The 13455-nt window shown below is 30.0% G+C and overlaps 2 protein-coding genes and 1 long non-coding RNA gene across 4 annotated transcripts; 1 reads left to right on the top strand and 2 right to left on the bottom strand.

Annotated features, from left to right (window-relative positions):
- Positions 1–629: 629 nt before the first annotated feature.
- Positions 630–3761, bottom strand: LOC126836520 (cytoplasmic dynein 1 light intermediate chain 2). Its single transcript, XM_050570018.1, has 10 exons — positions 3556–3761; positions 3376–3449; positions 2970–3086; positions 2553–2783; positions 2303–2430; positions 2003–2232; positions 1806–1917; positions 1536–1745; positions 1344–1461; positions 630–1249 (listed from the first exon to the last, which is right to left on the bottom strand). Exons 1-10 carry the CDS (start codon positions 3582–3584, stop codon positions 1056–1058), a joined length of 1443 nt encoding a protein of 480 aa, XP_050425975.1. The 5' UTR covers positions 3585–3761; the 3' UTR covers positions 630–1055.
- Positions 3762–6044: 2283 nt separating this feature from the next.
- LOC126836727 (uncharacterized) lies at positions 6045–10927 on the bottom strand. The gene is made up of 8 exons (XM_050570340.1): positions 10864–10927; positions 10266–10775; positions 8984–9435; positions 8103–8295; positions 7810–8001; positions 7548–7663; positions 7042–7399; positions 6045–6293 (listed from the first exon to the last, which is right to left on the bottom strand). Exons 3-8 carry the CDS (start codon positions 9368–9370, stop codon positions 6124–6126), a joined length of 1416 nt encoding a protein of 471 aa, XP_050426297.1. The 5' UTR covers positions 9371–9435; positions 10266–10775; positions 10864–10927; the 3' UTR covers positions 6045–6123.
- Positions 10928–11341: 414 nt separating this feature from the next.
- Positions 11342–12958, top strand: LOC126836848 (uncharacterized). Of its 2 annotated transcripts, none has more exons than XR_007685408.1 (4): positions 11342–11523; positions 12305–12378; positions 12443–12660; positions 12762–12958. It is a non-coding gene; the product is annotated as an uncharacterized LOC126836848 (long non-coding RNA). The 2 variants fall into 2 exon arrangements; XR_007685407.1 differs by lacking the exon at positions 11342–11523 and adding an exon at positions 11754–11955.
- Positions 12959–13455: the final 497 nt, after the last annotated feature.

Genomic DNA, 13455 nt, shown 5'->3' with positions numbered 1-13455 from the left:
AATTTTTTACCAAGATACACGGTTGTTATGCGGCAAATCAATGACACTCTTGCCTTACCAAAATATTATTCCTCGCCAGTTGCATAACTTCATTCTTGTATAACAATGCAAAATTATACTCATAATTTACTATTAAGTATTACAAATTATATAATATATCAATAAATTTATTGGTATTTTGTAGAACACAATAAGTTTATAAATTATAATTTACAAAAAAACGTCTGTAAAAGATTTTTTCTCCTTCCTATACCAATCGATCTGTTCAGGGATTACATAATTTTTTCTGATAAATAATAATAATATTGTATATATTCAATTGATTTTTACGCAAGTATGATCAAAATTTCAATGATATATTTCCAGCAAAAACTATTTCATACAGATTAAGCTCATTAAGCAAATAAATCAAAATATTTGTTATTAAAAAGCGATTATTAATAAATACAGTTTATATTCAAAACATTTTGTTGAAACAAATAAATACATTCAAAGGTTCTGTTATTATTTTTATGTGCGAATTTAATATAATATGAATAATAATATATATAAAAAAACATGGAAAATATCGTATAGAAATCAATATTTTACATAGCCGATATTCACATTTATATGTGAAGTGATCAAAACATTATTAAAAGGGTTAAAAAATATTTGTTTAATACATAATTGTTCGTGTTTTATTCTAAATCATAAAAAATATATGAGAACACCTTCACATTTATTTAAAATATAGTATGAAAAAAAATTCAATATACAAAAACTTAAGTTTCTAGTTATATTAGTTAGCCTAACTATCTACTTTTCAAATGACTTTGGATATATTTATGAAAGAAGTATGTAATAAAGGTAAGATTTTTTTGGGGTAATACGTTAATAATAAATTAGTAAAATCTATAGGATTAATAAAATAAATTAATATTAATAATAATAATATGTTATAAAATATATATGTTCGGTCATGGGTTAAAAAATATATAAGAATTGCACGTAACATTAAATACATGTTATCACAATTTTAGGAAAGAATACAAATAGTGTGTTGTAACCCTGAACTAACATTCTGAAGACGACTGTTCGGCTAGAGATGTAGTTAGTTCTCCGGCTCCGTTGTCAATAGAACTTGTTTCAGTTGAAAGACTATTAGAAAGATTTAACGTTTTCTTGGCTAATTTGTCTAATTCGGCAGCTGTGTCTGTGGGATATTCTGTGTGGTCAAGCGACAATGATTTTGAGCCCGATAGTTCACCTAAAAATGTACGTTATAACGCATTATGAGAATACCTAACGAAAAAAAATGAGTCGCAGATAATAATAGAATTAAAGTTTTCTAATGTTGAAACCTGGAGACTTCGACATGACCGGACTCTGATTAGACTTTTTGTGTAAAAGGGAATTGAAAAAGTTTGCTAAAACACCTTCGCCCGGTGTGGCTGTATTGTTCGTCTTGACCGGATCAATCTACATTAAAAATACACGGTATAGTTTAGCTGATGATTAAGTGTACAATTATAATTTTAATTTTAATAGCGCACCTTTTTAGTCGGCGAACCTTGACCCTGACTCGTCAGTGACACGCGTCTCTCTCCTGGCTTGGACACCCCCGTAAGAGATCTCATCACCGAGTCCTGTCTGGGAATACCAATCGCGGATTGTTGGTTCGCACTTTGGTTCAACAGACCCAACTGTTTGTTCAAAAAATTTTGTTCGTCTTCTGCTTGGACCTCGTGGTCTTTGGTAAACGTCTGTAAACGTAAAAATTAACAAAGCATTAAAAAATCATTTGTTTTCCTAAATAAACATACCTTTCTTGTGACTACTTTGCTGATGACTGAATTGTAAAACTCATCCGGTCTCATTGATTGCATATTGTCGTAGAGAATACTGATTTTTTTCATACTGTCCCAGCCAGACGGTCTGAAATCACAAAACGTCCAATGTAACTGTGAAGTAATTTAATTTGTATACCGTTAATGAAGGTTAAACTTTTGAAGTAACTCACATAAATACAGCGTCTTTCTCGACAATTAGTGCTGGCGTTTTAAATGGAAAATTGTAAATCTTATGAGTTAAAAACTTATATAGTAAATCACAGTTTTTGTCTTCCTTAGCTGACGTATAAAAGAGCGATGCTCCGTATTGTAAACAAAATTTGCGCACCGTTTGTTGTATAAAATCAAAATGTTCGTCTTTGTAGTCGTTTTCTTTTTCTAACACACTGATATAGTCGGTCTAAAAACCAAAATATACACATAAGACAAAGAGAACCAAAACCCAGCATAAATAATAAAATTAAACTCACCATTGTTACAACAACTATGACATCAAGGCCGAGGTTCCTCGTAAGCACTCCATCCCCGAGTGCATGTTCCCAATAGCCATTTTTATCGCCAACATTTTCTTCAATGTATTCATTCCACTTTTTTATACCTTAAAACAAGTAAATGTATATTTAATAAATTATTGTGTGTCTAAAAAGCAAGTAGTAATTATTAATAAGTTAAATTGTTTATATAAATATATATATATATATATATAGTATGTATATTTACATTGCTGACGGTACTCCATAAGTTCCTCGCTGGGAATTGAAAGATTGTCAATATAATCTTGCAACAATGTCGCCCAACTTTCCAATTGGTCCATAATGTTCCAAGGTGTTTTCATGGACACCACAAACATTATTAATGTGTTTTTGAACTGTTTCTGGGTTAAGGCGAATTTCAATAAAAACGAATACTTAGGATTTCCATCTAGAACCCATACATTAAGTTTGGTGTGATCTGAAATCAAAAATATCAATTATGTATGTTAAAATAAGTATCTAAATAGTTAAAAGTATTCAATAGGTAGTCAAGTTTCTTCTACACATATTTTTATAAAGGCTAATAAAATATATAGGTATAATTTATCAATACGAATATTATTATCAAAAATAAAAACTATCAACCAATAACAAAAACAATTACCTTCTTTATATTCATCTCTTATATCAATGTAGGCATACTCTAAACCGATACCTTTGGTTAAGTCATCGATTCCTTGCAGTTTAGCTACAAGAGTAGTTTTACCACATTCTTTGTCGCCTAAAAATAAAAAAATAAAGGGAGACTAACAATTATTTACTTATCTGAAGAAACTTTAAATTTTAAAACGGCCAACAATACCATACATAAGGCTCGTTTCACACGAGCCACTTTCTGCGGCGCTATTTCTAGCGGGTACCGACCACCAAGACGCGTTTGTGGTGCGACATCATGTATAACCATCAATTCAAAACAATATATTTTTAACAGTAGCGCCACAGTGTCTTCTCTGTGGCAGCACAAAAAGTGGCTCGTGTGAAACGAGCCTAACAGTATTATTGTTACTTACCAATGATAATCATAGATTTGTCAGTAGGTAAACGCGTTCCTCCCTTTTCCTTTAGCGAGATCAACATAGAGTTCCTGCAGCAAAAACACAACAAATGGTCAAGTAAAGTAAACTCGGCTAGCGAATTAAACGTTTCCGCAAAAATCAAGTTCAACCCGCTAAACCCGATCGTTTTCTTACCATAAGTTTTCTTCTTCCTGCATCGTCATTATTGATATTGTAATTTGTACTTCAGGTTTTTGGCTCTCGGCGAATGACGGTAGATGCACAATATAACATAAAATATAATGTGTTCTCTTTAAGATAAAAAAAATAATGTGTATTAAAATGTTTAAAAACACTACCTACGAATTTAAACTTTTTACATCAGTCAAAATTATTTTATATTCCCAGTTAATATTTATATGATAAAAATCACAATATTTCATTGATACCGTTAAATTGAGATGATAACAGTTATTATACTTATCAGTAAAACTAAATATGATAAGTGATAAGCCTTAAGAGTGGTAGAATGAAAATAATGACTTAGGAAGTTATACTAGTTTGATTTTACCTATTTAATAAAAAAAAATTTTCTACTTAATACTTAAAATTCCACTATGAAAATAAAACATCCACGAACAAAAAAAATGACTTGCTTATAGGCGCTTTAGTCTCTAGTTACGCCACTGCGAAAAAGTTACCTAACATAATTCATATAAATAAATAATTCAATAATAAAGTTAATTTGTCATATGTGATGTACATCGTTGGCAATAACCTTAGCGTTCCATAAAAAAAAAGTAAATAAAACTTCTTATTTTGTAAACATAAAAATGTTATAAGAAAAGTTACAAAAATCTTTCATATAAGATTTTGTCATTTATTTACTTAAATATTTGTTGAAATTTTTATGTCATGGTTAGAAATGGGATTATTTTTTATTTATTTTGGCTTTGACTCATATTATATAATATAACAGGCATACAGGCGTTTTTGGTTAACGCTATGCCGAAATAAGAAAATTCATAATATTCAAAGATTCATAGGATAAATGGTTAGGTTAATCTACGAATATAGATCAGTTTTATACAATAGAACATAATATGTTTAAGCAATATTATATTAAGTAGTATTTATTACATGAAGTGACAAAATCAAAAACATTTCAATACTTAGATATTTATATTTAACCACCAAGCACTCGTGTCTTAAAAAATCTCGTTGATGGTCGCTCAGCAATATTTACACCACCAACATAATTTCTGAATTTTAAAAGTACTATAAGTATCATAAGTCGCAGTGTTAATGACGTGTATGCGAGTACGTGGAGGTTAAACACTTGACAGAACATATCATTCACTTAAATGCTAGTGATTAATTTAGTTTGCAATATTACTTTAATAGGTAGGTATGATGTTACCGTAACTGATTTCTCAGCTTGACAATAATACCTTTTTTTAGCTAGTTAAAAATATAATACATACATTTCCATAACACAATGTTAATATAAACTCAAAGAAAATGTATGCAAAAGACACAAGTCTGACAGTTGAGTAAGACAATAATTATAGTAAAAACCCTTAATGCTACTACCATCATAATAAAGTTATGATTTATAATATAATATGTATAATGGAAAGATAATAGTTATAAGTCTGAAAGTTCATTATAAGTAAAGAATATTAAAAGAAACACATTATTGATATACATAATTATTAAAATATTTAAAAATAAATTAAATTTAACGATTATATAATAAGTATTTGTATTAATATTAATAAAAAATTATTAATTGCCATATTACTAATACATTCTTGTATAATATCAACTAGATACTTTAGTATGGAAATGAATAATAATGTATATATATACATTATTATTAAAAAAATGTTTTTAGCAGAGTACTAAGTGGAATGAAAATAAGAATCACCATATAATAAAAGAATGAGTAAAGAATCAATCATTACAAGTTAGATAATCAAGCTATTAACTTACTTTATTACAAATATAGACTAGAGTTTAGAATAATTAGACAACACACACACAACAAACAAGACAATATCATAACACACAAAGCATCAATATATATTTATACGATAAATACTACTAAGTTTTATTATCTATTTTTAAAATTATGATAATGTCATCTAATGTAATGAAATCTATTTTCTAACAAATACTAAATATTTTAAACACACAAAGAGAAAAGTTAAAATAATATATGCTATAATCCATATTAATAACTTAAATGGTCTACTTTGCCAAGGACTTTAGATAAGATTATAAAGGAATTACTTTTTACTGTTATCACTGGTAAAATTATCGAAATAATCATCTATACTTTATTCAACTTAAGAAACACAGCTCGCAAAAATCCAAAATGCATTTTTATTTGAATAAGAATTAAAGCACAACTCTGCTCACACCCTATTATTTATTTATGGGTTTTCGGTGTAGGCAATATTTCAAACAACTATAATTCATTACTTAAAACAAATATTACCTATATTCAGTGGTGTACTATTTGTTTGTAGTACTCTAAAACAATAATACAAACTAAAATACACTGAGATTAAGTAATGTTTGGCGCCAAATTGGATAAAAAAAAAAAAAAATTATCAATAAAGTATACTCATAAGAAGTTGCTATACTACTAATTAATAAAGATGTATAGAGTAGTTAAAGTTTTTCTAAAAAACTGACTTTATAAACTTTTTTGTAAGAGAGGGTTTTATGTCTTTTTATATGATGGAACGAACTAAATTAAAATTTTGAAGTCGATGGTTCCAAAAAATCCATATCTTGAATTTTATCATCAATTGAGCACTCCATGTCGGATAACGAGCTAATGGCTAATTTGTTTAATTCATCAGCTGCATCTGTAGGATATTCAGGCTCATTTAACGGCAAAGATATTGATTCCAATCGTTCACCTAAAACAAACAAAAACGAGTAATATTTAAGGTAAGACCAGAGTTGGTGAAAACCAAATTTTTTTTATCCTATACAAGGTTTTTGGATACACACTGTAACCCATATTGTTGATACCAAACGAATTCCATTAAAAAAAAACCGGGCTAAGTTTTTTATCGGCTTTGCTCAAATCTAATGAGAATATAATAATTTGAGAAATCTAAGAATTAAACATAAGTCCAGTTAGTACGATTGGTGCAGTTTATAATAGAAAATATATTTTCACAATGAGAGAAAACCAAAATAAATGTTTGTTGTGCCAAGTCAGCTCAGAAATTCAAAAAATTAAAAACTTAACTTTTTTTTTTTCGTTTAGAATATACAAAATACAAGTTCGACTTTTTCGGATCTTTGTTTGTTCATTTATATTTATTCATTTTTTAATTATAAAAATTTATTTTAATAAAAAAGTAAATAGTTCTACAAAAATAATTTACAAACAACATAAGAATACAAGACTGGTCACTTGAAATGGACTGACAGTAATGACACAATGCTTTTAAAAAGCATTGTATCCAGACTCCAGACCAACCTATACTGCTTATGAAACAAAAACATCAATAACATTTCCCACTGAAAAAAAGAAAACATAATGTTGAAAAAAAAAATTGTTTAGAAATTATCAAAAAACATTGTTTTTGTTTCGCTTCAATTTTGTTCACTCTGTGGACCCGGCATTACATGCACAAAAAAAAAATGTCTACTCACAATTCTGTAATCCTATTGCTTCTATAGGATCTTGTTCTTGTGGAATAAATATTTGTTCCACGTTTTCACCGTTTTGAGAAACATCACCGTCAGGAACATCAGGTTGTAATATATCCTGAATTTGTGGAGCGTCGTCATCAATAAACATAATATCTTCATCCAAGTCTGGTCTTGCTTGTGCTTCAGGTTCATCCAATAGCATGTTGTTAAGATCAAATCTTAATGTTGCTAGATCTATTTCCAGTTGATAATTTTTTTCGTGAAGATATTTGTTTTGCTGGAAAAATCTTTCATATTTACATTGCAATCTCCTTAGTTCACAATATTGAGGTTCATAAGCCTTCATAAGTTTATCAGCCTAAGACAAAAAAGTTAAACGAGTACAGAATATGTATTTTATATTTGAGCCATTTCAAAATAGTGTTTGAATATTTAACTCGTAGTACAATCAGGAAAACTACAATATGAAAAAAAAGATGTTTATTATTTTATAAATATTTCTCTACCATTGGCGTCGATTCATGATAATATTTCTGTAATGTCGCGGTCAAATGTTGCAGATTTTCATTTTCACAAATAAGGGTATTCCAAACGTCTTGTGCAGTATTGTCGTCTTCCATATCTAAAAAGGTATTCAATTAAAGTATGTGTTTTGCACCTCGGGTTTAAAAATCCCCGAAATTATTTACGTTCCTTTCATTCAGTTGTATAATGGACATTTCCCAATAAAACACATAAATCTACTATCCTAAACAATTGAAACTATACCTTCTCTTGATAGTCTTTCGAGAGCTAATTCCAACTTCTCTTTTCTTTCCTTATGCTTATTAAAAGCTCCAATGACATCCATTATGACATTTTTAGTTTTCTCCACGCGACTAGCTAACTGCTCCTCCAAATTATCTGGGTGTAATTCTGAGATCATCTGATATGATGAATATGTAGTCGATGAGCTTATATCTAAAGACACGGTAAAACTAATGATAAAATATGCACATTTTTATTATAGTAATATGATTAACCAACCAATGTATACCTATCTGCAGTCTGCACACACTTACCTAAGCAACTAAATGTTTCTTGAGAATCGCCAGCTAATTTATGCAACATTAAACACCAGTCCTTATCGAATCGATTCCAATAGTGATTTATGAAATTTATAGAATTTATTGATGACGAATGTAGTAATCGCTGACGTTCAAGATCGTAAATCTCTTGTCTTAATAGGGCCAATGTATTTTTGTTTGGCAAAGTCTAAATCAAAATAGAATTTATAATTAAATGACTCAACTAAACTATAGCAACATGGGTACAGAAAAAAAAAGATAAATTCCCAAGTCCTTTCTTTTAAAAAAAGACTGAGTCTTACTAATTCGTCAAAATAAAACATTTTTGTACAATTAAAACTTATTCTTAAAGTCCCCCCAAATGCCACGTTTTCCAGTTAATGTTTCGGGACAAGTACATTAAATATTATAATAAATAAATAAAAATATAATTTAAAAAAACAAAAGCTATATTATTCTTTATATTAATTATATAATTAAACTATATTGAACTTTAAACATAAAATACTTTATTTGGTTACTCCCACCATATTTGTCATCTTAAAATGTTAATGGTTATTACGTCAGTCAGGAATACATGTTGTAAACATTATTGTTTGATTTTTAATTTTGTAAGGTAGTAAATAGATGAACCATTTATGATTTATCATAAAAGTTTTTAAATTAAAGAAACAAAATTTAATATTTAGATAAAAAAATTTCTTCTACCTATCTAAGAGTATTTTTGAGTTGTCAACTGAAAATGTGAAAACAAGTAATAACTATTAAAAATAACAAAGAAAAAATTTGATTTTATGTTATGCATTTTGTACTCAAAAAAATAATATTAATTGCTATTTAAGTTTTATATTAATAATCAATTTTTAAAATTTTACCTCTGATATATCTGAAAAATTGTCATGTTCAGTTTGTTCCGACAATTCATTGTTTGAAAACTGATTTGAGAGGTCATTATGGCTTGTTAGGTCATTAACATCTGAATCGAGTTGAGCATTTAGTGCAGAGGATCCTTCGTTGCCTTCTAATTCGCTAACGTCTTCCACATCTGATCCAAGTTTTGATGTTAATACAGAAGAATCTTCATTGCCTTCTTGATTGCTGCTTGTTACATCATGGACAACTGATTCGAGTTCCGATACATTTGCAGAGGGACATTCATTGCCTTCTAGATGGCTTGTTAAGTCATCAAAATTTGGCTCCAGTTGCTGTTTCTTAAAAGAAGGCCCTTCATTGCCTTCTAGATCGCTGTTTCTCTTGGACATACTATGTATTCTCTTGTGTCTTCTTAATTTTATATCACAACTACTGTAGGGTAATCTTTTGAAAACTAAAAACAAACAGGTAAATATAAATCTAATCATATTATTTATGACGTTAGTTATACTGCTAGTTAGTAGTCAAACAGGTTATCAGTATCGTCTTACTGGCCAAATCCGAAATCACAAGAAGATATTATATTAGTTATCAACTACAGTTAAAACTATTTTGTACAGCTATAAGGTGTAGGGCCCCTAAAAGCACAGTACTCTATGCTGGAACAAAACTCACATTTGGGCTAACTGAAGGCAGTTAGCCCAAATCTTGGACTGTTAGACTCCAGGAATATGGATGTAATTTATTAAACGTAAACAATTAACTACATATAACTCAAATGCCTAAACATATCGGACATAATACCTATTCGAACAATAAGCGATAATGAAATCACCACGTTGCATTTTGCATTCAAGCAAATTTTAAATATTTTGGACTAAGCGTCATATTATCCCAGTAGAAATTTATTAAATTTTTTCTCGACAAAAACAAAATAGCACACAGCGTGTCAGTATACGAAGGAGTGAGTTTCGGATGCCGTTCAAATGCCGTGACCATACCATTTGAACAGTCGAGACCACTATTGCCCTGAAGATGGACTCTGAAAAGAGTCCAAAACGTCGGCACAAAACATTCGACGTGGATATATCCGAAACTCACTCAGTTGATATATCAATCCACAAAAGTTTTAACGCATTCATACGAAGGATATTCTAGATAAAATTAGAAATTAGGATAATTATATACTATTTAATACAGGATTTTTAGATAAGTTGTACAAAAATTGGTAGTTGTATTTTATACTAATTAATAAAAGATAATAATTGTACAATTTGAGATTACCGTCGTAGAGTTTAACCGTACGGGCCCTTTTATCGTCCAAGCATTTAATTTTCCACGGCAAAGTTAAGTCATGAACTTTTTGACAGCGTTGCTCGTACACCCGAGTGTGTGTGTTGATTTGTTGGAGAAAAAAAGGCGTCGGTCGCGTTATTAAAGTGTTAAGTTTTTATTGTACGGCTATTTGAATTCCACATACCATTCCTCGACCGACTGTTGAGCTTTCAATAAACAACAGCAAAAGCCAAACGGGTCAAATGTCGTTCAACGAAAATGGTCGCCACTAGCGAGCTGGACGTGCAGAGGGGAACCGGGACTGACTGCGAGTGCCTGGGCGTCCTTTGTCTCGACAGCTCGAAGCTCGATCGATCGTCCGTTCTGCGGCCATTACCACCCAAGCTAGAGCACCCTCAAGTTTGCAGTGATGTAAACCGCAAAACGAAGAAGGAACTCTCGAATTTGTTAATTTTATTACACCCAACACTTGCACGCGTAGTACGCTGGGATGAGGTGCTGTGAGTTTCAACAAAAAAAAAACGTAGGCATTCGGTTTTTAACTTCCAAGACAATAACAAAAAAATTAATATAATATACAGCGTACTTTGTTCGGGTCGCCGTTGCTTGGTTTATTAGTCGCTCAGGGTTGTCGACCGTGGACAGCGGCAGCTGCGCATAGGCGTATAATACGAGCTGGAACCTCGGGGTTGGTTAGTTTTACAGAGTAGATAGCGTTTGGCGACTCTTGTCGGGTCACACGGGTGGAGGCTGGAGGTAGATTAACGAACGGTGTGAGATTAAAAAAAAAACAAAATTCCATCATTGTCTAACTCGTTTTGAACAAATAACAACAATCAACATGAACATTGTCGTTTTTATCGCTTTAAACGCGTTTCTATTTCACGCGTCATTGCCCAACACAGTCATGTTATGCGTGTTTATATAATTGTCATAATAACGTCGAGTTTAAAAAAATAATATTTATATATTATTTCATGGATTATACTCGGGTGATAACAAACAACAATATTGGTGTGTACATTTCGATGATATCGACAATCGTTTTTGCTGATGACCGTCGTTCGGTGTGTAATACAAATTAAATTCTAGAATTTTAACTAGAACCTTTAAAAAACTACAATTTTGCACTCTCCTACGCTCGATATTATGCTGAAATTATTAGCCCGCCGCTGCCCACGCATTTATGGAACACGACCAGAAACCATAAACATGACTGACTATGTAAATCAAGTAAATATAATCGGTGAGTATGAAGTATAATTTGAACTTAATATCTTAGTTACCCCTTAGTTTAGTAAGCAAAGAAAATTTATATTTTTTTTTTTTTTTTAGGGGATTGCAAATTAATCTATGATAAAAACACCGACACCAGTAAAAATAATTCCAGCTAGAATAATTGTAATTCTACGACAAGTTCGAAAGAAACGCCATACACAAATTTACCGATGTATGGCCTGTTTCAAAATCCAAATGTGTATTTCCACTAATTGTTTAATGTATTGAGTACATGGTACTCGTGCTTTTGATACATGTTGGCGAAAACGCTGTTATCCATATTATGCGCACCTTAGTGTATACATTCAAACAATGTAAACATTATTAAAATTCATAGTTTGTGTCATAGCCACTATGTTTTGTGCTCGTATGTTGAAATAGACAATGATAAATGGAATAGGTATGCGCAACAATCGTGGGGCTAAAGGACCATTTTAAATTAAACTATATTAATTGCTAAATTTAAAAGCCAAAGACATACCTAGTTTGGTTTATACTCTCATAAAACTATAATAGTCCCATACAAATTGTGTAGTTGTCAAATTTTTTATTGTGCACCATACTAATAATAGATAAACCTTATCTAATAATACATTTTTTTAAAACAATTTTGACAGTCGAATAATTTTAATACATAAAAACCCTTTATATTTTGTAATAACTAAAATTCCCACTTTTACTGCAAATTACCAAAAACAATAACATTTGTAAATATTTATTATAATAGTAAAATGTTTATTTTATTCTAGGTTTACTTTATGTGAATTTGCAATGAGTATGCCTAGAACATTGCTAAACGCTTTCGTGTCAAGTGTGTTATATGGTAATTATATTTGTTTTATTATTATTAGGTAATGTATGTGATATTATTTGTTGTGTTAATACAGATGTAATATGTAAAATGTAATCACTCAAAAGCAAGAAAAGAATTTTATTTGCCACGGTAGTCTTTGTATCAATTTTTACTTTATTGATCGACATACGGAACGTTCTAAAATATTCACTAACTAAAATGACTCCGTGTGTCGTTGAAAAGAGTCTGTATTTGTATTCAAAAATAAGGCTCAAAAGACATTAGAAAACTGTCCTATTTGCACATATAAAGGTAACTTTTTTCTGCCTTTATTAATATAAATTAAGGTAGAAAATTGAATTCAATACTAATATATTTAACTATTTTATGTGTATTATTGCATTATTTTCTAGTCTAACGTGAACGCTCAATTAGTAATCGACAACCTGTATGGAAATTCATTTTGTACAACTTAACTCTTTGAACGTCATCGAAAGAATTGCGAGGAAAATATTTGATTAAATCAACTATCCTGGATTATATTATGCAAGTTGCAAATATTTGTCTTATATATGATGAACCGGAATGTTAGCTGTCTTGTTTGTTAATTTTTCACGTAATGATAATTTTTTTCTAAAATGACACTCACATTAATTTAATAATTAAAAATATATTTGTTTTACAGAGGAACCCACATGGTTCATACAACCTAATAGCGTTAAACAAAATGCTTGCGATATGTTGGTATGCATGATAAGAGTTAAATTTGTATGACAGAAAAACTACTGCATTCTTCAAAAACTTATTTAATTGAACAACAATTTTACAAAATAATTAATAAAAGAGAATGGTTCAATTAATTCTTAAACTAAACACTTTAAGGTAGTCTTCATATTATGAAACTTATGTTAGAGCCCTGTAATTCAATCCCGAATAAGAAAACAAAATGCTAAAATTTTTTGAAAATATTGTTTGAACTCCCCGGGACTTGACCAATGTCCAGGGGTCCTGTTTATTGAGATTATTATTTGTAACGCTAGTCTCTCTGTTTGAGAAGGTAAGTTTTGTTTATTTAAAACATGGATTATCTTTTAAAATTTCAAATAA

Source organism: Adelges cooleyi, unplaced genomic scaffold (genome assembly GCF_023614345.1).
Source record: "Adelges cooleyi isolate 19-005CV unplaced genomic scaffold, UGA_ACOO_1.1 ACOO_flye_CR_arks_rails_tigmint_CR_PRNA_247, whole genome shotgun sequence".
Lineage (NCBI taxonomy): Eukaryota > Metazoa > Arthropoda > Insecta > Hemiptera > Adelgidae > Adelges > Adelges cooleyi.
The sequence above is the reverse complement of the archived record's forward strand: the minus strand, read 5'-3'. Positions and strand labels throughout refer to the sequence as shown.

Excerpts from the sequence above, each read along its gene's own strand:
- LOC126836520 (XM_050570018.1), bottom strand. The coding sequence starts at position 3,584 with ATGACGATGCAGGAAGAAGAAAACTTATG. Across the intron at positions 3,087-3,375 it reads CAAATCTATGATTATCATTG|GCGACAAAGAATGTGGTAAA; the intron begins GTAAGTAACAAT and ends TTTTATTTTTAG. Across the intron at positions 2,431-2,552 it reads TATGGAGTACCGTCAGCAAT|GTATAAAAAAGTGGAATGAA; the intron begins GTAAATATACAT and ends ACTTGTTTTAAG.
- LOC126836727 (XM_050570340.1), bottom strand. The coding sequence starts at position 9,370 with ATGTCCAAGAGAAACAGCGATCTAGAAGGCAATGAAGGGCCTTCTTTT. Across the intron at positions 8,296-8,983 it reads ATTTTTCAGATATATCAGAG|ACTTTGCCAAACAAAAATAC; the intron begins GTAAAATTTTAA and ends ATTTTGATTTAG. Across the intron at positions 7,664-7,809 it reads CGAAAGACTATCAAGAGAAG|ATATGGAAGACGACAATACT; the intron begins GTATAGTTTCAA and ends ATACCTTTTTAG.